This window comes from Carcharhinus amblyrhynchos, chromosome 3, assembly GCF_965287045.1.
Source record: "Carcharhinus amblyrhynchos chromosome 3, sCarAmb.v2.hapA, whole genome shotgun sequence".
NCBI classification, from domain to species: domain Eukaryota; kingdom Metazoa; phylum Chordata; class Chondrichthyes; order Carcharhiniformes; family Carcharhinidae; genus Carcharhinus; species Carcharhinus amblyrhynchos.
This window is the reverse complement of record NC_137326.1, coordinates 34,210,729-34,235,247: the sequence shown is the minus strand read 5'-3', so window position 1 is coordinate 34,235,247 and position 24,519 is coordinate 34,210,729. Positions and strand designations below refer to the sequence as shown.

Below are 24,519 nucleotides of genomic sequence, written 5' to 3'. Positions count from 1 at the left end.
ATTGAAGTAAATGGCAAAAAATTGAGCCCCCGCACAAACCCTTACTGGACTCCACTTATCACATTCTGCCAATCAGCCAAAAACCCATTTATGCATACTCTGTTTTCTGGCAGCCTATCTTCTGCCAAGCTAATGTGTTAGCCCCTGTACCATAGCTTTTATCTTCTGCAGTAACCTTTGATGTGATACCTTATCAAATGCTTTCAGGACATCCAAGTACAGTACATCTACAGATTCCCCTCTATCCACAGTGCATGTTACTCTTTCAAAGAACTCTAAAAATTTGTTAAACATGATTTCCCTTTCATAAAACCCTGCTGACTCTTTCTGATTACCTTGAGTTTTTCCTAGTGCCCGGCTACAACCTCTTGAATTATTGAAATTAGCATCTTCCCCACAACAGAAATCAAGCCTTTGGTTTCCTGTTTTCTGCCTTTGCTACTTTCCAGTCTAATGGAACATTTCCAAAATCTAGGCAATTTTGGAAAATGAACACGAATGCACCCACATTGTAAGTTTCCTGATGGTGAGGCGAAAGTTCAATGGAAACGCTGTTGACAATGACGGGAGCAAAAGATCCTGCCACTAGCCAATGATGGCTGCCTCCACCGCCACGAAACACATGGCAGGTATCATAGAATCCTATAGTACAGATGGAGGCCATTCGGCCCATCAAGTCTGCACTGAACACAATCCATCCAGGCCTATCCCCATAATCCTATGCGTTTACCCTAGCCAGTCCCCCGACACTAAGGGGCAATGTATCATGGCCAATCCACCTACACTGTGCATCTTTGGACTGTGGGAGGAAACCGGAGCACCTGGAGGAAACCCATGCAGGCACGGGGAGAACGTGCTAACTCCACACAAACAGTGACCCAAGCCAGGAATTGAACCCGGGTCCCTGGCGCTGTGAGGCAGCAATGCTAACCACAGTGCCATCAAGCCACCCCCAGTTGTGTAGAAAATGCTGCCCCCAGTCTTTCATATTCAAAACTATAAATAGAATAATAAAGACAGACAAATGAGTTTCACTTCTAATTTCTGACTTCACTGTCTCCTGTTTAACATTAGATTAGATACAATTTAGCAATTAGATTTTGTGGTCTTAAAGGCATAAGCACTACAGATGAATAATATATCATGTACTACACTCCCATCATAAAACAGTCTATCATTTGACTTACCATGCACAATTCCAGGGAAAGTCTGTAAGTTTGTTCAAAAAAAATTAATCATGAGCTTCCTGTAAATGTGTCTGGATAGTGTTACAATCTTGCTCAGGGGAAGTAGCTATTAAGAAAATGAAGAAATCTAAGATGCCAGTTTTTACTGAAAGAATAAAACCACAAGATGCCATAGTTTAAAACAGAAGAATTTTTGCTTTAAAATAGTCAAAGTCTAAGGTAATCTCCTATACTCTAAAACACAGAATCAATGTAAGTTAAACAAGTTAACTGGCAAATTGCAGTCAGTTATAAACTACATCTTGCACATCAAATGATACAACTGTGATAAGTCTCATAAGTTGCCTTGACAGTCCCCACACAACATACAGGTTGTCAGTCTCTGGCAAAAAGCCCTTCAAAACTCTGTTTTCCTCACAAAGAATTTCAGCTCCTCTCCTTCCAGGCTATGGGCTGATTTCCAGCCAACTTCAGTGCAAATTAAACCTGATTTCAAAGGTAGGTATTCACCAAAAATGGCACACATCTATAGAAATGCTTCAACTCTGCATGCACTGCTTTAGATGATGTAGAACCACCAATGTTATCTTCGAGTAGCAGAAACAGCCACAACAACTGTGTCCCAGTTTCTGGATCTAGCCTCTGTCCTCTTAGTCTGCCTGTACTGCACCATTAGACTCATCATCCATTGAGTTCCTCATTTTCTTTTATATAGTTATAGCCAGGAATTTTGGTTTCCAATCCCAGTATCAGTCTCAGTTTCCTTTCTCAGTATCTCTTTTCAGTTCAGACCTGTGTCAAAAGATATACAAGTTTTGTCCACAAATTCCATCACAGCTATTAAATGTATATTCAGGATTAAAATGAAACATCTGCTAATCATTTCATAACTTTGCTTCATTTCTTAAATCTGTCTCTGAGTGCATTTTTCTGTGGCTTGTTTTTTAGGTACTTGTGGACCATCGGTAAAAATGTTTGGAAAAGATGGAAAAAACGATTCTTTGTTCTAGTGCAGGTAAATGAAAATGAATACTCCAAATGCCTTTGACTTCATTGTTTTCCGGAATTATAAATTGGTGATGCAATTTGCAAAAAATCATACTGTCAAATATGTATTTTCCTTCAGTTGCTTGTGTTAAAAGTGCCACCTGACTGACAGCTATAATAGTATGTAGGAACTCAGCTGTGTTTGACTAAAATTCAAGAATTGTCCACAAGGTGAGCTGCCAGGAACAGTGTGAGGATTGGCAGTGTCTTCCTGTTGCTAAGAGAAAAAAATGAGGAAATGGATCTAATAAGGACAAGAAATACACGGCTGCAAACAAGACAGGGTTAGTAGTTAAATACTGCAAGCTTTAATGTATTTAGAAATGTTAGGGAAGGATGGAGGGAGTGGTGGGGTAGCTGTGTTAATCACAAACAATACCATTGCTGTAGCAAAAATAGATATAACTAACAGAACTATAAATGCAATCCATATGCATTGAGATATTGTGGTCACACTATTAAGAGTATGCTACATGCCACCAAACAGTGAAAATATAGTGGAAGGCATACATCATAAGTAAGTTTTTAAAAAGCACGGAATCATGATTATGGGATAATTTCAGCTATTCCCTTTCAAATTTACAGGGAAAGGAGATGAAAGGTGAGAAGGGACTAAGCGTTTTACAGAATGTAAAACCCCCCTTTCTGCTTCAATATATAAGAAGTCTAACAGAACAGAAGCAATGCTAGACCAAATAATGGGAAGTAAACCAGAGCAGATAGGGGCAGGTAGAAAGAAGTGGTCACAGGATAACAAGGATTAAGATAATGATTGGGAGAGATTGAGAGCACAAAGACTGAAGTAATAGATTGGATAAAAACTAATGTAATGTAATCAATCATATTGAAATCTTTGAAAAACTAACAGAAAGAGTAGACAAGGTTACTTCATGCTGTGTGCATCAACTTTCAAAAAGTCTTTTATCAGGTGGATGACTCATGACATTTTTAGGGTGTGTGGTGTCAGGGGTTCAAATAACAGATTGGATTGAAAGATAGTTAAGGACAGAAGGTAGGAGTTAAGGTTGGTTTCTCTGACTGGTAGAAAGTGGGAAATGGCATCCTGTGGGGATCCATGCTGCGATCACGGTTGTTCACCATGTATATAAATGATTTTAATTCAGTAAACAGAAATATGTTGATGAATATTGTCCATGGGGAGAGGGTGTGTTGCTAATAATAGCTAATGTGAGGGATTGCACCAACACACAGGAAGGCATGAACAGGTTTGTAGAGTGGGTGGATAAATAGCAAAGGAAATTCAGTACAATAAACTGTGACATGCTTCATCTTGGGAGGAAAAGTTCAAGTCATTTATTCCTTAGAAGGTAAGAAATTAAATGGGGTAATAGAGCAATGAGATCTGTGATTACAGATACATGGGACCATAACGTCCTTGGAGTGACAATCAGCGTCGGACTGCCACTCCGTGCCCACTTGGTTACGCCAGGTCTCTTCCGTGCCTATCTCGTTCAACCCTCCGACTCAGGCCAGGTGAGCCAGGCAGTGCAGCTATATCTGAAACCCAGCGGCAAAATGGAGTCGAGGCAAATTGAAGGAGGAAAATGTGCCTTTTTTTATGGGTGGCACAGTGGTTAGCACTGCAGCCTCACAGCACCAGAGACCTGGGTTCGCTTCCTGGCTTGTGTCACTGTCTATCTGGAGTCTACATGTTCCCCCCGTGTCTGCGTGGGTTTCTTCTGGGTGCTCAGTTCCACCTCACAATCTGAAAGACGTGCTGGTTTGGTGCATTGACCTTGCTAAATTCTCCCTCAGTGTACCCGAACAGGCACCAGAGTGTGGCAATTAGGGGATTTTCACAGTAACTTCATGGCAGTGTTAATGTAAGCCTACTTGTGACATTAATTAATAATTTTAAAACTACCTGCTGTCAACCAGTTGAGTTTAAAATCCCATTGAGATTAACAGGCCAGGGAGAACACAAGTGCCAAAGGTAAGTGGAGAGGATTTGAGGAGCGGAGGGTTGAGTAATCAGGCTTTGGGAAGGGTGGGAAGGGAGTGGGGAGTCGGACATTACGGGTTGGAGGGGTTGAACCTCAGAGAGGAGGGTGGGCCTCAGAGGGGTCAGACCTCGGTGATGGGGAGCTGAGGGGTGCGCAGGAGGATATCAAGTCAGGCAGAATGTCAGTTCGTATAGGGCAGAGTTTGGGTTAGGGGTGGCATCCGACCAGGTTTGGGAGTGGGTGGGGTATGGGTTGGACCTTGTGGGGGTGGAAGGGGTACCGGGATCAGAGCTGCTGAGGGGGTGGTGCGTTGATTTGGAGGGGGATCCAGTTGTGTCTGTGTTTGAGAGTTGGCCCTGGGGGGATCTGAGGGTTGGCGTAAGCAGTAAAGTAATACCGTGCAGCGGGGGGGGGGGGACGTTGTTGGGGAATGCAGTAGGGAGGAGGAGTTAGTCAAGGGTCGGGTTGCCCTCTGGGCTTTTGGGATGTGAGGGGCGTCCACTGAAGGTGGGGGAGTGGTTAAGTGTGTGGGAGTAGCTCTGTGAGCCTTTCCCTCACCCCCAGTCTGATGCTGAGGAACTTAAAAGATTTACTAAAGATTCCAATAAAGTGGAATAATATACAAAGGCTGAATGTAATGTTAAATGTAGATAGAACTCTAGTTAGACCACATGTGCCTTGTAGTTCTTAGACTCCTTTCTACAAAAGGATAATTAAGCACTGAAAAAACAGCAGAAGAGATTCATATGGCTGTTACCAGAATTGAGGGGATGTAAATATCAGGGAAGTTTGAATGGGACTTGTCTCCTTTCTCTGGGGAAGGAAAAGCTACAAAGAGACCTGACAGAGGCCTATTAAAAGTATGAACAGGTTCTAGAGGGTGGATATAAAGAAAATGTTGTAGTAATTGCATGTCAAGAAGAAAGACACACAAATATAACACAACCATGAAGAGATCAAACAAAAAATTGGAAGCAATTTCTTTACAGAGAGAGGGGTGAGAATCTGGAACTTGCTGCCACATGGACTGGTTGAAGCTGATATCATCAATGCATTTAAAAAGAGGATTGATGCTATCAGAGTGAGGGGGATACATGAGTAAAGTCTGAACAGGTAATTGGAGTGAGAAAATACTTGTATGGACTATAAACACAAGGATAGACGAATTGGACCAAATGGCCAGTTTCTGTGATGCAGATTTTATGTAATTCTGTTCAGGACAAACACATGAAAACTCTGTAGAAAGCAGATCACGTACTGATTGCCAGAGCACAGATGAATGATGGAGAGGTGATAACATGGAATTAATTTAATGGCATCACTAAGAACAACTAATATAAACTTTAAAAATAGATACCAAATTTAACTATGAATTTATTTAATTCAAGTTCCGCTTCTGTTACAAACTTGTAATATCTCAAAAGAATAATTTATCATTTACATTATATTTTGGCTTGTGTGCAACAAAGAGACAACTTATGTTTATTTCTGATGTGGACATTAAATCCCCAAGTATCACATATTGTGAAGGGGTGATGGTCAAGGAGATGGAGCCAACTAAAATGGATGCTGACTATATTGTTTGCAAACTGGATAGTGCACTGGACACCTCTGGATTGAATATAGCTTAGACTGACAGATTCATCTCTCTGCCAACTGCCTGGGCCCAATATGAGATATGTGTGGGCAGACAACTCTGTTCCGAGTGGGCATGAGCTTTCAGCAACATACTACCCACAATTTGGCACAAGGTAAAATTAAATTGGCAATCTCATTTGGCAAGTATGTAAGAATGTCAAGTAAGGAAAATGTAAACATTTACCCTCAGATAGTAGGGTTTGGATTGTGTGCTTGGGAGTTCAGATACATTACTTGGGAAGAACAAAAGCAGCTGTATCCAGCATCTGACCAATTCTGTTGCCGACCTGGGATACTAACTTCTGATGACAAGGTGCAAAGACTTATGTACCCTGCACTGATATTCCTTATGTTGCTCAGCACGAAGGAATTCTGTACAGAGGTGGCAGCAGACTTTTGTATGACAGTCCTGGCAAGAGAGAAAAGTAAGCCCAATGGAAGCATTTTGAGTCTCATCATAGTAAGACGTTTATATCATTCCAGCAATAATCTGATATTTGGAACACTCAATGATCAAATGTGCCTGAGAATCAACTCCATCACTGAGTGCAACCAATCCAGGTATGTTAAACTGAGGTGAGGTAACCTCAAGGCGGGATTGAGCACCACATGGGTTGATCTTTGTGAGACTGTAATATGTTGGACCGAATGTCTGATGTAAACTATTACCAATTAGGATAGCTCACATTTACACATAACATTCTCTTTGTTGCCTACACCTTATTTCTGAATCCCAAACGCTCCCTTCAGATCAGATAGTTTGAGACTTAATCTTCAAAACAAAACGTCAAGAAAAACTTTTTACAGCCACCACGTCCTAGTCAACCACAAATTGAGCTTTAAATCTCTTATACAAAGATATGACTGACCTACATTGATCCCTGTTTCCCCCCCACAAGCCAGAAATTTAAAATTCCCATCCCTCTGCTTAAATCCCTCCATCACTATGCCCCTTCCTACTTTTTTAGCCTTTACTAATCCTTCTCACCACTCCACCCTACCACCTTTTCATTCTTTTAATTTAGGCCCCCTCTTCATCCTACCGCTTTCTAATCCACCACTGATGTACATCCTTTCAGCCTGCCTAGGATGTGACTCTCTTCTATCTCTCTGTTTTCCTGTCCATTTACAAGATTCTTCTCAAAACCCATATCTCTGATCAATCATCTTTTGGTCACTCAACAGAATTGCTCCATCTTTCGTTCAATGTCATTACATCGCTGTGAGGCACCTTGGAGTGATTTTCTCTCTGAGTTGCAACAGAAATACCATTTGTTGTTATTATTGCCACTGACTCTGATTGTTCCATTGCCAATCGACGTTCACAGTGTAACAAAGCCGACAAGCCACGGTTCCTTTTCCTCCCTTCCCACCAGCCCTGTAGAACCAGGTAAACCTCCGGGTTTCAACAAATGGCTTAATTGTGCATAAGTCAGGACACTGAGTGCAAAGAAAGCACCCATTGAGTATGCTATTATTTGTAACAGTGCATAATGAACAGCAGGTGGTAGCACTGAATTAATCTGGTCAAAACACACTGGCAACCTTGCTTTCTAGTTTGCACCAATCTCTAATACTTTGCGTTGCCATACAATATGCTAATATTAAAGATGTTTCTTTCATCAGCAATCTGTAAAAAAAGAACAGAAACAATTAACCTTCTGGTATCCCTTTGCTAAGAGGTATTCTTTCATACTGGATCTATATTTCCAATGTCTGTAGATTATCTTGGAAATTACTAGTAGTCCACAGTATAAGTGTGTATATTCAACGTGCGCCATTAGTCAAAACATGGTTAGCTGTAGTTGAACAGACACAGTTAATCAATTTTTCGCCATTAAAAAATTATGTCAAATAATGCATTTCCAGTCCAGTTGGGAAAAGTGTAAGCTTATCCTCCATTACAGGACACCCTTGGTGAAATATTTTGTTGATGCACTGATTTAACTGTATCATGTCACCTCTTTATTTCAAACTACATTGTACATTCTAAGGATGTGATTAGCCCATTTCAGAAGTGTAATAACTGGAGGCGAATCATAGAATTCCTACAGTGCAGGAAAAGGCCGTTCGGCCCATCGAGCCTGTACCAATAACAATCCCACCCAGGCCCTATCCACGTAACCCCAAGCAATCCCCCCAACACTAAGGAGCAACTTAGCACAGCCAATCAACCTAACCTGTGCTTCTTTGGAGTGTGGGAGGAATTTGGAGCACCCAGAGGAAACCCATGCAGACTCATGGAGAATGTGCAAACTCCACACAGACAGTCACCCAAGGTCCAAATTGAACCTGGGTCCCTGGCGCTGTGAGGCAGCAGTGCTAACCACTGTGCCACCATGCCGCCCCTCGATGTGGCTCCAACAACAAAAAGGGTTTATTCAATTATGATAACTATTTACACTCTAAGGGTCTAACAGAATTACCACATAGGTGATTCTCTGGTTCTAAATGAACTCTTCCCAGTCACCAGGATATGCACCCTTGCTCCCGATTGGCCCATCTTCATGAACTTCCATTCCATAGTGTCTGGCCTAATCACGTAGCCTGCAAAGGATCGCCCCTTAAAGAGGCAATGTTACGACAAGTAGCATTTGCAATATTTTACCTTGCACTATTGTCTTCAAATGGAGACAGTTGGAAGAGTTCTTCCAACTTTTGATCACCATTTATACTACAGGAGAAAAGGGTGCTTATTGATTGATAGATGGCTTTGATTGGCCCAGGCATCACCACGGAGATTGCCAGGGTGAATAATAGGCTTCCGAGTAATTGAAAAAGGCCAAAGGCTTGAACGTTTTCCTTTTGTATGCAGAAAACGTGTCCCTTTGTGTGAATGCATGTTGCTTCTAGCAAGCACAAATGAGGCATTATTATTGTGACAGATCATCTTAACTTGGTTGTTAGCGTGGCTATGATCAGCTCCCTTGCTAACAATGCTGAGGGAATACCTTCTTTACAAAGAGTACAGCAGTTGAATAAGCTGGTTTTGCAACAGGAAATAAATTCTGCCATTTCCCATAGCCAAATCCCATGAATTCAAAAGAACATGAGGAGGCATGGGTGCCAAAGAGTTCTCTGTCATATTTCAGGACATCAATCACATAATTTTAGATCTTTCCTTAATATAAAAAAATTGTTTGACAACCAAGTGGAAGGACACTAGCTGACCACATGCGGAATTTGCAATTAGTTATTGATAAGGAGGACACCATTGCTGTTTCTTCCATGCCATCCAATAGGTAGCTGGTCATGCAGTTGGCTTCCCTTGGCCCTGGTTCACATTAACGGTTAGAAAGTTACTGTTCTTGGGTCAGGAAAAAAACATTTATCTGTCCTTGATGGTCTCGAATACTTCCAAGTAATTGTTGACTTCCCACGATCTCTGCGACTTCATTGCTACCACTCCTGAGAGAAACTAACTCAGCAAAAGCAAAGGATTGAAAATATGGAGTATTCCCAGTCCACATGACTCTGTACCACACCACTTTTTTTTTTATTAGTGTCACAAATAGGCTTACATTAACACTGTAATGCCTCCACTGTCCTTGAAAAATCCCCTAGTCGCCACACTCCGGTGCCTGTTCGGGTTCACTCAAAATGAGGGATCACTGATCCCGATAATATGTATAATAACAATATGTACTTTAACCATATATGATTAGACCAGGTGTTCAACTGGCCTTATAGAATTCTAGACTGCAATATTTTGATCAGCCATCTGACAGGTACATGACACTTGCTCCCAGTACAACAGGACTGCATTTCATTGTCCTTATTAAACATTAGAAACAAAGTTTCCAAAATTCTGATGCAGTCTATCATTAAAGATGGCTTGTACCCTTTCTGCTAAATATCTAAATGATAGCTTCAGCTGTTCACAGATTATTCAAGGGCTGTGATGTGGAGTGGTTGGCAGTTAACGTGTTGAGACGTTCTTGACACAGTTAGTTGTAGTCAGTGAGGCTGTTGAGCTTAAGATGGCATTCATAAAGAATGAGGTAACCCAAAAACCATGAGGAAATCCCAAGAACCTAATTTGTAGTCAAAGATAATCTCTCCACCTTTGAAATCTTTAAACAGTGGAAAGCTGTGTAAGCACCTAGCCCGAAGCCTGGAGAATCCTATGTTTTCTAACAGCTTTTCCTTTCAGACAATCCAAAACTTCATTGCCAAATGCTGGCTGGGGTCTGATGCAGTCTGATGGTGTCCTGAAGGCGTATTGAGGCTCACGGAGCCTGAAAGAGACCCTGCGGCTCAGTAACTTGCATCAAGAACATGACATTGAATTCATCATGTTATCCAGAAGCAAACTAAGGGGAGTGAGAGCTGCCATTTACAGCAGTTCTGACAACAATTGCTCTGATGACTGAGATTTAAGGATTGCTTAGACATGACTGGCACCACAGCGGTCAACTCACATTGTTTGTGACAGGATGTCACTCCTAACATTTTCTGAACTGAGTGATAGAGTGCACAAATCTCAGCACAAACCATAGCCCAGCACAACATCACAGGTTAGTTCAGAGCCCTAACAAGCGTTATCTTCAAAAAATTCACAAGGTGAGCAGCTCTACATTGTTGACACTTCTGCCACATAATTCTTTTACATAGCATGGATAAACATATAGTTAAATGGCTAGTAGGAGATTCACCATTTATTCGCAATACTGTTTATATTTAGAAGTAGAGCAACACCAATTATTCTGCATTGATTATAATTACACAGTACCTGATTAATATTCAAGGGAATCTTTATCATGTCTGTTATGATAATTTGTCCAAAGATGTTTTTTAATTCTGCTTCCCTAGAAACAACCTTGTTTGACCGACAAGGCCATTCTTTATCCATTTCCTCATTCCCCTTATAAGTTATTTCTTCCAGCAACTTCTGCCTGTTATGCCCATTGCTCTTGAACATGAGTTGTACTTTTCAAAAGGTAAACACAATTAAATAAGTTCTTTTACAAGGTCAGATCATGGCACCAAACAAACCAGCTAAAAATGGCAACATGCATCACATTTGTGGGGTGGTAGAACTAGTACCATGATGTAAATTTGCTACAATAGCAATACAGTTTTACCATTGCTGCTAACCAGAGATGTGAAGGTTAGGTGGACTGACCATGCCAAATTGCCCCTTAGTGTCCCTAGATATGCGGGTAAGGTGGATGGGCCATGCTAAATTGCTCCTTACTGTCCAAAGATGTGTAGTTTAAATGGATTAGCCATGGTAAATTGCCCTGTAGATAGATATCCAAGGATGTGTAGGTTAGTTGGATTAGCCATAGTAAATGTGCTGGGTAATGGGGATAGGACAAGGGAGAGTGCATGGATAAGATGCTCTGTCAGAGGTACAGGCTTTTAATGGGCCAAATGGCCTCTCCTGCATCAAAGGGATTCTATGGTTGCGATACAATATCATAATGGTTCCTGGGTTTTAATAGTTAATTTTAAAAATATTTTGTTGCAGGATACCTGTATTAATTAAAATATATTTTAACCCATCTGTTTTATGTTTGCACTTCATTAACTTTAAGGAAGTAGCTAACTAATTTGTAGGAATTTTTTGAGTACATACCATTAATGGGGAACTTTACCCTGCACCAGAAGATACCCATTGTTTTGAAAATCATGGGCAACATACATCACATTTCCCTACATGTGCTGACAATCGACAAGGTGCCATGGATTCATGTATTGTGAAATTTTCAGCAAATCTGTAGATCTTGTTATGAAGCTTGGTAAGTTTAAAGATTATTTTTCATCCGTTTCTCTTTATTTATTCAGGTCAGCCAGTATACATTTGCAATGTGCAGTTACCGGGAGAAAAAAGCTGAGCCTCAGGAACTGCTGCAACTGGATGGATACACAGTGGATTACACTGACCCACAGCCAGGTGAAAGGCTTCAGTGCACAGCTATTGAATCAATTCAACACTGACATCTAGAGAAGGCAATGTAACATGAAACAGCCGCATAGAAAGTGGATTTTCTTTGGCTTTTACTGACCATTTTGTCATATTTTTACCATAATTTTTTAAAAACAGGCCTATTCATATTTGCAGCCGCAATCATCCAGTATGCCATTACACATGATTTTAAATTTTGTCTGCCTTGACAGTAATCTGCCATCATGGATTATTGCCTTTGGTAAAAACACCTAATAGGAGGCCCCCACTATCAAGCTCACTCTTGGAAACTTCTCTCCCCACTGACTTACCAGCACTCAGCAAGCTAAATTTAAAAATTACAATCCCCTCCACAACGTCACCCTATTTTGCATCTGTTCTCTCTCCAACTGTGTACATCATTCCACAATCTTCATTTTCTGACTTTCATGTCTTTGCTTTTCCTTCCCTTGGCACATTCAGTGACAGAGATTTCAGCCTTCTCAAATTACTACTCAGTCTTATTATTTCTTAATACGACATACAAAGTCCTCTGTAGAGCTTATCTTTTTACTACATCAGGTCTCCTCCACAAAATCATTACTAACTACTGCTTAGAGTCTATTCACACCTTGGGATGTTTTTGCAGCATGCAAATTGTCATTGTAACAGTGTAATGTAAATCAAATTTAATCCATGAAAAGCAAAAGCATTGGAATTTTAGACCAGGTGCATTGACCCCATCAACATATTTGCTGACACAATGTCTGAAAATCTTGTACGGTAACATTTGTTTTCACCTCACACTTTGTTCATCAACAATATATAAAATGCTTACATGTGTATGCCCTTACCTATTTCTAAAACTTTATTTCCTGCTCTCACATATTTATCCAATTTCATGTCAACTTTTTCCAGTATAAATTCTTACATCCACATTTATAACAAAAATTAACTGTGTAAAATTGTGAATACTGTAATTACGTTCTCCCTCCAGTGGCCATGCTACTGTACTTCAATTTTGTTCATTGGTCTGCAATGAAATCGTTAAGCACTCTGCCTCCTAAATTGTAAGCAGCTTTGACATTTAACTACACACAATGTCAAATCAAAGCATATTATAAAAACGAGGAAAGAACATATGACTTTAAAATGCAGATCGAATAATATCCGCACACCCTGTTGTCATTATCTCCTGCCCTTTAATTCCACTTCCATTTCAAGATTACAATTTGATCTTTACTCACATGTGTGCAACATGATGGGGAAAATAAGCTAACAGTATATTAGAGTTCTTACACCTAGCAGATATTTCTTGTTAGCATCAGTTATTTGTCACACTTCAGATATCACCTTTTCACTATATCCATGTACTTATGCAAAGCATCACAGAAGATCTGCTATCTCTGTAAAATATTAATGTTTCAAGGATTATGCCTTTCTAGAGGTGATGAAATGGGTTGTATTGGAAGAAAGTAAGTGTATGGGTTGGCCTATGAAAAAGTGCGGGACTGTTGGATCAGCTTCTGCCTTCTGTAGACTAATCTTTCAGTTGCAATTGTACAAGTATTGATACAATACATTTTAGGTGTTAATAAAACTTGTATAGGTGTGTCCATATAGAAGGGCATTACAGCACCTTGGATCAGTGGTGCTCAGTGCAGGAGAGGCTGGTCCAATGCCTAATCTCATCCATGCAGCTAAGGGAAAATGGAATCAAATGGCAGAAACCAAATTATAAATTGAAAGAAAGAAAGTGACTCAACAAATCTCTATTGATATGCCAGCTAATCGGTAAGAGTAGGTTAGTTGATGGTGCCTGCGAGCATGCTGGCCACCCATTGTCTGATGCAGGACGTAGGAAAGAGCAGAAAATCAGGGCAACAAGAATAAATCAGAATGAGAGGAAACCTGTACTAAATAAAACTGAATAACAAAATATATGTTTATAAAATGTTATTGAGCAATGGTTGTATTCTTTAATATATCTAATATAACTAATTATTCACTTGCTTACATTTCTGTGCCAAGTAATCAAGTTAGGTGCTGCTGATTCTTGGTTCTATTCAGTTCCAACATTGCCTGTAATCTGTGCACTGTTGCATCAAAAAGAACTAATTGCAGATAGTCCATAGTTTTCAAAGAGAAAAAGAAAGATTTGCAATTATAGAATGTCTTTCCTAAAGCACTCTACAGTTAATAAAACACTTTTGAAGTATAGTCACTGTTGTCATGTAGGAAATATAGCAGTCAACATATGCATAGCAAGCTCCTACAAACAGCAATCTAGTAATCATAGAATCCCTACAGCGCAGAAGAAGGCCATTCAGTCCATCGAGCCTGCACCGACAACAATTCCACCTAGGGCTAGTCCTCTTAACCCCACATATTTGCCCTGCTGATCTCCCTGACATTAAGGGACAAGTTAGCATGACCAATCAACCTGACCTGCACATTTTTGGCGTATGGGAGGAAACTGGAACACCCAGAGAAAACCCACAGAGACATGGGGAGAATTAACAAATTCCACACAGACAGTGACCCGAGGCTGGAATTGAACCAGGTCCCTGACGTTATGAGACAGCAGAGCTACCCACTGTGCCACCATGCTGCCCAATAATGACCAGGTAATCTTTTTGAGTAATGTTGATTGAGGGATTAATATTGGCTTGGATGGACTAATGTCGCTGCCCTTGTTCAGTATAGCGCCCTGGGACTTTTCTGTCCAGCTGAGAGAGTAGATGGGATTTTGGTTTAACCCCTTACCCACAAGATAGCATCTTTGACAGCGCAGCACTCCCTAAGTACTGCACTGGCGTGTCTTCCTAGATTTTCAGCTCAAGGCTTGGTCTTGGACTTGACCCCACAATCTTCTGACTCATAGATGAGAGTGCCATCAACTGAGCCACAGCTAACAAAAAGATTTTGCAAGAATGTACGGTAATTTTTATAAAATATCAGAAAGTAATTGCAAAGTTTACAAGTGTAATTAGATAATGGGGAGAATCGAATTACTGCAAACAGCAACATTTATAGTGATTAGAAATCAGAGATGGTAATGTAAAGATTAAAGGGTTGCCAAATTGACATAGATCTCTAGGTCCCTAATATGTTAAGTAAGTGTTTCACTGTTACTGAAGTCTGTTGAACAAGTGATAATATTCATTCTATGTATCACACAAACTTATATAACTTGCTAAATGGAGCGTTGGCCATATATTTCATTGCATCTCAAACAATGGATTCCATTACTAGGTTTTTTAAAGTATTTCCAATTTTTTTTGAAGTGTTATCATGAATGTTTGACTCCTTGTTTATGAGCAAAGATCAGTTTGGGACAAGTGGCTCAAAAGCAACAATAGCTATGTGAATCTAGGCAAAAGCAGTTCCTGAACTGTTTCAAAAATATATTTATTGTAATAATGTCTGCTGATTTCGGAGTGCAAATGTATACTCTTCTCACAGTTGTTAAATAATTTATCGTCTAGGTTTGGAGGGTGGTAGGGCATTCTTTAATGCAGTCAAAGAAGGCGACACTGTGATCTTTGCCAGCGATGATGAACAGGATCGCATCCTTTGGGTTCAGGCAATGTACCGTGCAACTGGTCAGTCCCACAAGCCTATTCCTCCAACTCAAGTCCAAAAACTTAATGCCAAAGGAGGAAATGTACCCCAGTTGGATGCTCCCATCTCCCAGTTTTGTAAGTTATTAACCATATTTTCTGTGAAACTGCATGTTGCATGAATTAGTCTTTACTTCTTTTGATAATAAAACTTAATGGGCACAAAGCTAAGCTATTTGTTTAAATGCTACTGTAGTACAGAATGGGCTTTCCATGTCCCTCAGGTATTTTTTAGAATGTGTGTCTATAATAATATTTAAACTGAAAGTTTAGGGCAAGAAAACTATTTGAAATAGGTATTTGGTGCTTATAGAGAAAGCATATTTTGAGGAAATACCCTATTACCATAAATGTTGTGGAGGTTACCTGAAGCTTTTATTGGTGTCACTTAATTACCAGTTGTTGCTCCATTTTATGCTTTCAAACCTGATTGGCAGCGGATTCTTTGGGTAAAACCCCAACTCATGTGATGTCATCAATTTCTGCTGACCTTTCATTTAGAAATCCTGACAATTTTTCATATACTTTGATGTTCACCTTTAAGCAAAGATTTCAATGTTTCCTATTGCTAACTGGTCTATAGTTCACTAGGTTTGTTTTACCTTTCTTTTTGAAGAAGGGCATTAATTTGCTGTCTTCAGTCCTCGAGAATACTTTGTCCGCTGAGTTTTTATATATCAATACTCATGCTTCTACTATTTTCTCCCTAGTTTATTTGGATAACTTCCAGTGCAATCTGTCTGGACTTGGGAGTTTTAACCTACTTAAGTTCTGATCATGGTTGAATCAATAATTGGAAGCATATTATTACTTGATTATTACTTGAATGCGTATAAGTAGAGAGAGGTGGATACTCAGTGAGATCTTAATGTCTTTGTGAATCAGTTGCTAAAAATAAGCACACAGGTACAGCAGGCAATAAAGAAGGCAGATGGTATTTTGGCCTTCATAGTGAGAGGATTTGAATATAGGAATAGGGATGTTTTGCTGTAATTGTACAGGGCATTGGTGAGGCCATATGCAGTTTTGGTGTCCTTATCTGAGGGAAGATGTCCTTGCTTTAGAGAGAGTGCAGCCAAGGTTTACCAGGCTGATTCCTGGGATGGCAGATCTGTCATATGAGGAGAGACTAAGTCGGTTAAGATTATATTCACTGGAGCTGAGAAGAGTGAGAGGGGATCTCATAGAAACCTATAAAATTCTAACAGGGTTAGACTGGGTAGATCAGAAAGAATGTTCCTAATGGTGGGGGAGTTCAGAACTAGAAGTCATAGTTTGAGGGTAGTTTAGAACTGAGGTGAGGAAAAATTTCTTCATCCAGAGGGGGTAAATGTGTGGAAGAACTTAAATATAGCTCTTGGGGCTAAAGGGAGCAAGGGATATGAGGAGAAGGTGGTATCAGAATATTGAATTTGATCATCCATGATCAAAATGAATGGCAGAGCAGGCTCGGAGGGGCGAATGGTCTACTCCTGCTGCTAGTTCCTATGATTCTGTTTTTCATTATTTTTCGCTTTTTCCACCCAGCATCAAGCAAGGTACTGAGAGGTACTGCAGGCACTACACATGCTCAAATGCAGTGTCAGTTGCTTGTATTAAAGATTTCACAGACCAAGCAACCACAGAGAGAGTTTTGCCGCACCCCCTGCTCCTGTTTCCCTCCCTCCCCTCGCTGCTGATGTTGCAGTATGTGACCATGTCATCACACCATACATGCATATATTGGATTCTGGCAAACAAACAAGCAGGTACATTCCAACCTCCAAGATTGCTTTCTTTGGCCACTGGGGTATTGATGCCGATTCCGATAGACTCCCAACATTCTAGGAGGGTTTGCAGTGCTAGTTGGTGTTAAGTTGGCATATAGGCTATTAGGAGCTATGAGGTTGAGAGGAAGAACATTGGTTGGCTTGAAGGGCATGCGGCCATTGCGAGTGAGAGGCTGCATGGGTTGGCATGGGTGGGGCATGGGGACTGAGTGGGGATGGTGAGGACTAGAAGGCCTAATATTGAGTAACTGAATAAAGCAACTGGGATGCAGTCCAGAGAACTGAGGTCAGCCTTTGAACCAAACTGCCTTGTCACTTAGCAATCCTTGGGTGGAATTTTCCCATCCCGCCAAAGGAATTGTAAAAGGGGGTGGACCACGCAAAGGTCTGTTGTCCTTAGGCGGGATTTTTCAGTCTTAGGGCAAATGTGGCTGGTAAATCCCACCTCCAAGCTGTTCCTGGAGATGGAGGATTCAACTTAATCCCACACTTTATCCTTCTCCCCCCTGCATCCCTGACCCCCCCCATCCCAGAATGAGGATCCCACCATTCAGGGCACCTTTTCCCAGGTTGGGTGTGGAGAGCTCATATATTCCTGACTTTCTGCATCTGCCTTGATAGAATCTGTTAAACATCGCTCCAATTTCAGTGTTAGATCCTGATATTATTCATTAAACTGCAATCCAATGTCAGAGGAAAGGAGTTCAGTGCAAAAAGCCTGAACCATTAATTGTCGAGTAGAAAATGGAGCAATGAAAGGCACCAATAAGTAGATAGGTATCCTCTTGTACACATTTGTGTGTGGAGAAAATCCTTAGAGTAAATTATGTAATCACTGTAAATGGAAAGCTATGCACCTTAATGAAAGAAAGCTGAAGGCCTAGAAATTGGATCACGCTGCACTCATTTTATAAATGTAAATTGGCACCAGAGCTTCAAATATGGCAGGTGACTTGGCTGCGCTCTTTCTGTTCTGAAAGTACATATTGGGCTTATTCTAATAGTTAGATAAGCATTTTACATTGCAGCCACAACTGGAAACTCAAACCAGGACATGGACAGCACTACCTGTAGCTATCATTGACACACTAGCCCTTGTTTTTAACGTAAGTATCGCCCAGTGTACTGAACACCCATTCTATCAGGGAGGTCCCAAAGGCAAATGTGTGAGCTGCCATTGAAACTTTCATCTGTCAGCAGAGACTCCATCCTGTCATGTTCAAACAGTTAACCACTTCTTTCACATCAGACAGAATGGTCTCCATGCACCGTGCAAAGCCTTGACAAGTTGTTGAACCACCATTGGCACCTTTTGCTCTAATTCTTTCAGATTGTGGCCAATTAGTCATTAATTGAAGACTACTCCTCTAATTAGGGAATGCATGGTGCCGGTTTCTCAGCTGGTCCTTGCAAGTGTGAGATGTTGCACCTTTGAGAAGGTTAGCATCTTGTTCCAGAAGTGACACTAGTGTCTCAACTTTTCCAGCACCCGAAAAGGCAAATATTGGCTGCTGGAAGCAGTTGAAAATTTTATCGGAGATTGTTTAGGGTGAAATAGAGATAAGAAAGGGAAAAGTTCATGAGGTATGAAGAAACCTTGTGCGACATTTCCTCTTTTGCCACTTCCCAAAATGAAAATTCACCACGGGAAACATTTTGCAGGCATGTTCAGCCCCTTCCAGTCACCACCGCTTTCCTCGTATTTGACCGTTTCCTGCAAGAGGTAAGGACGTGTATTGGCCTTGTAAGCTGTTTTACAACTTTCCCTGTCACAGTCACATAACTTGTATTTGTTTGCAAGATATGAAGTGTCAACAAGTGAGGGTTGCAATAGTAGTGTTGAGTAGGAGAGCAAGAGCAGAAGGAGATAGATTCTGGAGCAGAGATTGTGGCAGACTGTTTAAAACAGGGGGAGGGAAGTGTTATGGATAGTGAGGCTGCAAGTGATGCACGTGTGATGGGGGAAATAATGATGTGAGGTATAAGATATTTACCTTTTCAGTAGTCTCACCAAAATCGCCCTTTTACCAGCTAAGCTCCTGGCATTGAGCTCCCCAGTGACTGCTTCTCACTGGCTGCAGAGGTGTTTTCTTGAGGGCTTACTGACCCCAGTGGAGACCAGTATCTCCTTCCTCCTGTTCACTGCCTTGGTCAAGGCCCCCAACACTGCATTAGAAAAGCCAGGTGCCCTCCCAGTGCGTCTTGTGTCTTTTTGTGCACATGCATAGTTTCTTTGTTGTCTGCAGCCGGCATGCAGTTTCCCTATAAGAGGTGTTGTCTGCCTTTAAATTGCACTAAACTCTCAATTTCGCCACTTTCTCCCTCACACAAAATTACCATTGTCCTTGCACCCACATGGACAGGCTCAACAGCCCTCGAAGCAATAGTTTGCAGGTGTGATCAAATTTCTATGCCGATGCACCAACAATTTGCGCTGTTGATTTTAAAATCACAGGAAGCCATTATCTACATTACTAAAAGACAATATGAAAATTAATGTTTCAATTCAAAATAAGCTCAACTGCATTGATAGGCAATATCATTAATTTTATATATGATATAAGCTTCAGGTTTAAAAAACATTAAATTATCTGAGATTAAAATAATAGATCCTGCTATTCATGCAACTAACATTACAGGTTTAAATGTGTGTTTTGGGGACGAAAAAATCACTGAGTGTTACTTATTTAACTGATGTTTGTGTAGTTTTTGAGGGAAGTTAAGCAACACAGTTCAAAACCAGTAATATTTTTGCTGAAGCTTTAAAAGACCATTATTTGTACAGTTTTCAGAGAGATATTTTATATGAAAGCTGTTAAATTTAATACATATCGAACATTATGCCACTGTTCAGAATTTAACATTTTTAAAATTGCCTTATGGAGATGATGTTTATGAGCAGGTAAAATGTTTCAGTTAATTAGAGTTTAACAGTTATCCATAAAGATTGGCAATATGATAATATTTTGTCTGTTAATCCTTTGACTCCCATAATGAAAGAAGATGGAGCATCCACAAGATTAGATCCTTATTTACAGAGAATTCACTGACCACTTTCTTGCTCAAAGAATTATTATGTAGTGAGCATTTTTGGTATGAAAGTGTGCAATGATTTCTTTTATTTTTTAACAATGTCTTTCTGATAGAATACCTAAGGGACATGCTTACACAAAAATAGGCGTTAATAAATATATACAGCCAACCATACCCCAGTCAAAGCTTTAAAAAGGAGGCAATTCAACACACAAGCATTTGATAACCTTTGTGGAACAAGGAAAGAATTTGCTGTAAAATATTTTGGAACCTGTACTTGAACTAAGATTGTGCTATAATATATACTGGTCATAGAATTTATTGCTAATCCACTGTTGGATGTTTCCAAACAACCTTACAGTAATAATCCCATCACACATCCTCCAGTGTGAATATTATCATGCAGTGATGACACAGAGTGGTCTGGCGCACGGTGCCAGATTAAAATGAAGCCCAAACTGAATACATTTGTTACAATGGAATTAGTATTGTATATGACAGGAAATATAACTGATAACTCTGAGTGACTGTGAGGCAGTATTCTAATCAAGGCTTTTTGTTTGCTGCCCTGGTTTTCGACATTATCGGAATATTTAAACTCATTCATTTGGTCATTGTCTTGTAATCATTTCTGTTATTCATTATTGTCAATGTAAACCTTACCTTTGCACCATTTACTCTGCTATGCCCCTATTATCAATAGCTTCAACATTAGGCTCTGCCTCAAGCTATTACTTTATAAGGCTGTTGAAGGAGCCAGTTAGATTCTTAATTTAAGTCTGTAATATTTACTAAAGTGATTGATAAAGCAGTTATACTTTGGTGGGAGTGTAAGTTATAAAAGAAAGATGAAGCAAATCATGTGAAATCGAGATATCACATGTATTCAAAGTGCATGCTATTTGTAACTGTGCTGAGAATCTGAATGAATGGAAAATGTTGGTCAGTCAGTATCTATGGAAGGAACAAATATCTTTCCATGTTGGGTGTAAGGCTAAACTTCAGAACTGAAAACTAGGAAGTGGATAGTTTATTAACATAAAGGGGAGGAAGAAAATGTATGTTCATACTTACATATGGACAAGCACAGAGAGGAATCTAGACAAATACATTAAGATATTACAGAAACAGAGGATGTGTAAATACCTGATTATGATCCCATCAGTAAACATTCCTCCTCTGCTTTCTAATGAGCTGATTTTCTCAACACTGCCACATTTCTCTCTTCCACCACATCTATTTGTCTTTACTCTTTGCAAGGCACATGCCTTTGCAAATGTAGGATATCTGCCCATTCGCTTCTTCCCACACAGTTATCCTGAACACGGTTTCCATGTGACACTTATCTGTACTTGCTCTTCTCTAACACATTATATTCAGTGCTCACAATTGGTCTCCTCCGCATTGAGGAAACCAAATGAAAATTAGATGACCTTTGTTCAGTGCCCAAGTGAGCTTGTGCGCTCCCTAGACCTCATCAGGTTAACTGCCCCTCCCCTTCTCACTCTGACCTTTATTATTAATCTTGGACATTCCTCAGAAACTCACAAATTTCAAGTACAACATTGCATCTTTCTACCAAGCATCCTGCAACCCGCTGTTCTGGACATCAGTTGCAATCAATTCACAGAAAAGCTTTACCTGTGTTTGCATGCCTATTTTTGTTTGGTTTAGATTGCCTATTTTCACGTAGTAACATCATCTGACCCTTGCCTCAGCTCATTACTGCTCAAACCCTCATCCATGCCTTTGTTACCTCTAGATTTTACAATTACAATGCACTCCTGATTGGCTTCCCGATTTCTACCCTCTGCAAACTTGACATCATGCAAAACTCCTCTGCCAGTGAATTAATTTGCACCAAGCCCCATTTACCAATCACCCCTATGTTGGATGGCCTATATTGGTTCTCAGTTAAGAAACACATCAGTTTTTTTATTCATTCGTAGGACATGGAGTTGCTGGTTGACCAGCATTTAATTGCCCATCCCTAATTGCCCTTGGAGGGCAGTTGAGAATCAGCCACATTGCTGTGGCTCTGAGGTCACATGTAGGCCAGACCAAGTGAGAATGGCAGATTCCCTTCCCTAAAGAACATTAGTGAACCAGATGGGTTTTTCTGACAATCGATAACGGTTTCGTGGTCATTTTAATTCAATTCTTAATTCCAGATATTTTTATTGAATTCAAATTCAGCCATCTGCCATGGCAGGATTCAAAACCAGGTGCTCAGAGCATTAGTTGAGTTTTTGGATCAAGTCGAGCAATAATACCACTAGTCCATCACCTCCCCCACTTTTAAATTTTAAGTTTTAGAATTGCCATTCTTGTTCTCAAATCCCTCCCCAACCTTGCCCTTTGCAATATATCTGCTTCTTCAATTCTGGCTTTTTAAACGTCCCGGCTTTTAATTACTTTATCATTGGCCACCATGCTTTCAGCTGCCAAGGCACAAGCCTCTGAAATGTGCACCCTAAACATTTTGCGCTCTCGGGGTGGGACTTATTGCACAACCCGCCACGTATTTTGTGGTGGCGGAGGTAGCCCGCCATTGGCTGGTGGCGGGATCTTTGAATGCACCCCTTGTCGTAGTGAAGCCTGCGGCAGGGTGGGCTGTTGGCAGGATTGGAAGATCCCACCGATGTAAATGGCCAGAAAGTTCTGGCCGCTATTTCCCTCCTTTAACGCTGTAACCAAGCTGTAGGTTATTTCCCTGAATATCTCCTTATCTTGCTCACTGTCAAGTTTTTTTGATAACACTATTGTGAAGCACTTCAGGATATCATTATGTTAAAGGCACCACATAAATACAATTTCTCATTGTTGATATTCAATCCCAGGTTTTCTGTTTTTCACATTTCCTGGATTACTCATTTCCTTAGCTATTTACCTTTCTTTATACAAGGGGCAGGATTTTCTGGCCATGCTCACCCTGAAACCGGAAAATCCCACCGAGGTCTGTGGACCTTTGCAGGGTCCGTGTTCCACCTACTATGATTTCTGTGGTGGGCAAGATGGGAAAATTCCACCCAGTGTCTAAAGGCTTCTGTCTCTTACTTAACTGTGATAACTATTCAATCATTCCTCTCTGTGTGTTTTTAGAAAATTTTATATCTATAACAAATATACTTGTATTAATCTTCCGATCTTCTTCTTATTTTTCAGTTCTGAAGAAGCATCTGCACCCAAAAAAATAAACATATCCATTTTCCCCACAGATGCATTATTTTTCCAGCGATTTTTTTGTTGATTTTTCGAAGCAGTGCATGTTGGATTTAAGTATATTTTCTGCGTTATTATCTGCGATATGTAGAATCCTCTGCACAATTTATGTGTTGCCAATTATAACTCTTATCTTACCTGCCTTGTTGGACCATATGGCCCATGGCATGCACTCATATGAGAGTAAATAGTGTTGCTGTGTTTTCATCTTTTGATTTTTCCTGAAATGTGTTTAATGCCCTTTCAATGGAGCACTAAACACATACGTTCGCTTAACATTTTATACATATAAATAAAAGATTTAAAACTGTAACCTAAATGAAAAAGTCATGGTGGAAGTGCATCTCCAAAGATCAACAAGCAATTACTGTACATAACCCTCATCAAAACCGATCATTATGTTTTGTGTTAGACTCTGTGTGACCTTTTTCTAATACATATTCAGCCAGCTGTCTACTTTTCCTGTTTATTTAATGATAATTAAATTCCTGCATGTAGGCATATTTCACCTTAAAGAAATCTGTTTCAAATGACATCTGTTGTGTTACTAACATACAGATATATAGTGCAGTTGAAGGGTTTCATGCTGCCAATTAGTCATATTTAATGAAACAAGAAAAAGTTGCATCATTACAAAAATATTTTACATCGAGTTTTGTTTGCTGCTCTTCATAGTTTATCAAAAGTTTCCGTGTTGATATCTGGCCTCCTTTGCAATGTACTGTCTGAATGTGATAGACAGTCCATACTCCATGACAAATGTACAGTAAATTTTTAAAAATCATAATATTTTACATTATTATTGAATTTGGTTTTGGTCAAATCAATGACAATTCCATGACAGTGGAAATTATGTTGAGCAATTAGTCGTTAACAAACTGGACGTCTTCTATGTTTACGTATTGTGTATGCAAATTTAATCTGTATGATATAAAATTTCTTGGTGATTTTAACCACAAGAGAAGTGTTTTGCTAGATGTTCTGTTGTCTTTTCTTTTTGTTATGTTTTTCTTTGCTTGAACCCTAGTACTTTGAATGACACTACCTGCTGCTAGGTTAGGGCTCCTATCTGCTTTCCTAAGCCTTGTTGCTAGTCTTTATGTTGTTCTGGTTTGTTCCTTCTTACCCTGCTAACTTCTAGCTGGA

General features: G+C 40.0%; 1 protein-coding gene across 10 annotated transcripts in view; it reads left to right on the top strand.

Annotated features, from left to right (window-relative positions):
- Window positions 1-24,519, top strand: part of cadpsa (Ca2+-dependent activator protein for secretion a) — a 513,784-nt gene that overhangs the window by 320,384 nt on the left and 168,881 nt on the right. For all 10 annotated transcript variants that reach the window (XM_080183112.1, XM_080183098.1, XM_080183090.1 and 7 more), the window contains exons 9-11: window positions 2,136-2,202; window positions 11,627-11,735; window positions 15,215-15,427. In XM_080183112.1, the coding sequence (XP_080039238.1) occupies window positions 2,136-2,202; window positions 11,627-11,735; window positions 15,215-15,427 (389 nt within the window). The remainder of the gene's footprint in view (window positions 1-2,135; window positions 2,203-11,626; window positions 11,736-15,214; window positions 15,428-24,519) is intronic.